Source organism: Berghia stephanieae, unplaced genomic scaffold, assembly GCF_034508935.2.
Source record: "Berghia stephanieae isolate SIO BIC M18660-M18661 unplaced genomic scaffold, UCSD_Bste_1.3 scaffold6429, whole genome shotgun sequence".
NCBI lineage: Eukaryota > Metazoa > Mollusca > Gastropoda > Nudibranchia > Aeolidiidae > Berghia > Berghia stephanieae.
The window spans coordinates 1-1,662 of NW_027627988.1; the positions used below are offsets into that span (position 1 = coordinate 1).

A 1,662-nucleotide genomic window follows, 5' to 3' on the forward strand; every position below is an offset into this window, starting at 1 on the left:
CGCCGCCGCCGCCGCCGCCACCCGGACGTGTGTACTCGGCGTATAAAACGACGACGACCTACTCAGACACGACAAAAGACCAGGAAGAGACGTAGGAAGAACGTAGCTCAAGACATTTTTGGTTGATTATCATGGCTTTGTTACATCCCTATTCCGCAGAGAGTGTACACAGCGGACTCGATCTGTTCTCATTACCCGTCACCCAGACTGCTGTTCAGGATGGTTTGTTTGTGGAATACCATCCGATCTCTACTTTGTCGAGTGGAGGTCCGATCGAATTTTCGATCAGCGGGGGGACGTCAGACTACTTGGATTTGCATAACACATTTATGCACGTACGCGTTAAAGTAATAAAGGCGGATGGAACTAATTTAGACGCCGATAGCAATGTTGCCCCTGTTAACACCTGGTTTCATGCCTTGTTTTCACAAGTGGATATGACTTTGAACGATGTTCTGGTGACGTCAAGTGAGAACGTTTATCCTTTTAGAAGTTTTGTAGAAACAATGTTGAATTATGATCAAGGTGCGAAAAGGAGTCACCTGACAATGGAATTTTTTCACGAGGACACCCGGGTAAACTAGAAATAACGGATAGTACAAATGCTGGCTTCGATGCACGGAAAGAGCTGGTGAAAGAGAGTAAAGAAGTGGATATGATGGGAAAACTACATTTAGATTTCATGCATCAAGAACGGTATCTAATTAATGGAGTTGATGTAAAGTTGAGGCTTATCCCGTCTAAAGATGCTTTCCATCTCATGACCGATGCTGAGGGGTTTAAGAGTGTAATTACACACGCCTCGTTGTATGTTAGGAAGATTAAATTAAACCCAGCCGTGGCCCTGTCACACGAGAAAGCACTTCACATCGGCAATTGTAAATACCCCATGAAGCGCGTTGTCCATAAAACCTTTTCTATTCCAAAAGGAAATTTAAGTGCCGTGCAAGATAATTTGTTTTTATCGCAAACCCCGACTAAGATCGTACTGGGTCTAATCGAAAGCACTAGCTTTAATGGAAACTACAAAAAGAATCCTTTTAATTTCCAGCACTTTGATCTGTCCTATCTAGCCCTGTACTTGAACGGAAAACAGATACCGTCCAAAGCACTAACTCCGAATTTCAGTAGTAAACAATATGTCAGAGCTTATCACAGTCTTATGCTAGCAGCTGGACTGGTTAACAACGATGCCGGAAATGGAATAGATTATAATGCTTACTCTCAGGGTTGTAGTCTTTTTGGTTTTGATCTGTCACCATCGCTATTAGACGGAAACCAGTTTGAACTGGTAAAAAGCGAGTCGCTTAGACTAGAACTTAAATTCTCGACCCCACTAGCTGATCCGATCATTGTGTTCTGTTACAGCGAATTAGATAGTGTAATAGAAATTGATCGCACTCGTCAGGTGATCACTGACTTTTCATCATGAACAACGTAGAAATCGAAACGATGTTAAACGGACACGTTAGGGCGAGACGAATTTTTCGAGGTGTTTATCCTAAAGATAGACTTCCGAACAACCCGAATTCTCGTCAACCAGCTGCGTACATTATTAACACAGAGTCGAGTTCCGGTCCCGGAAAACATTGGGTATCTGTGTATTTTAACGGGATGGGAAAGGCAGAATATATGGATAGTTTTGGGTTCCCGCCTTCTGCG

General features: G+C 43.1%; 1 protein-coding gene across 1 annotated transcript; it reads left to right on the forward strand.

Moving 5' to 3' along the window:
* The first annotated feature begins 131 nt into the window (after positions 1-131).
* On the forward strand, positions 132-1,432 carry LOC144962146 (uncharacterized protein F54H12.2-like). The gene is made up of 2 exons (XM_078895094.1): positions 132-226; positions 526-1,432. Exons 1-2 carry the CDS (start codon positions 132-134, stop codon positions 1,430-1,432), a joined length of 1,002 nt encoding a protein of 333 aa, XP_078751220.1.
* Positions 1,433-1,662: the final 230 nt, after the last annotated feature.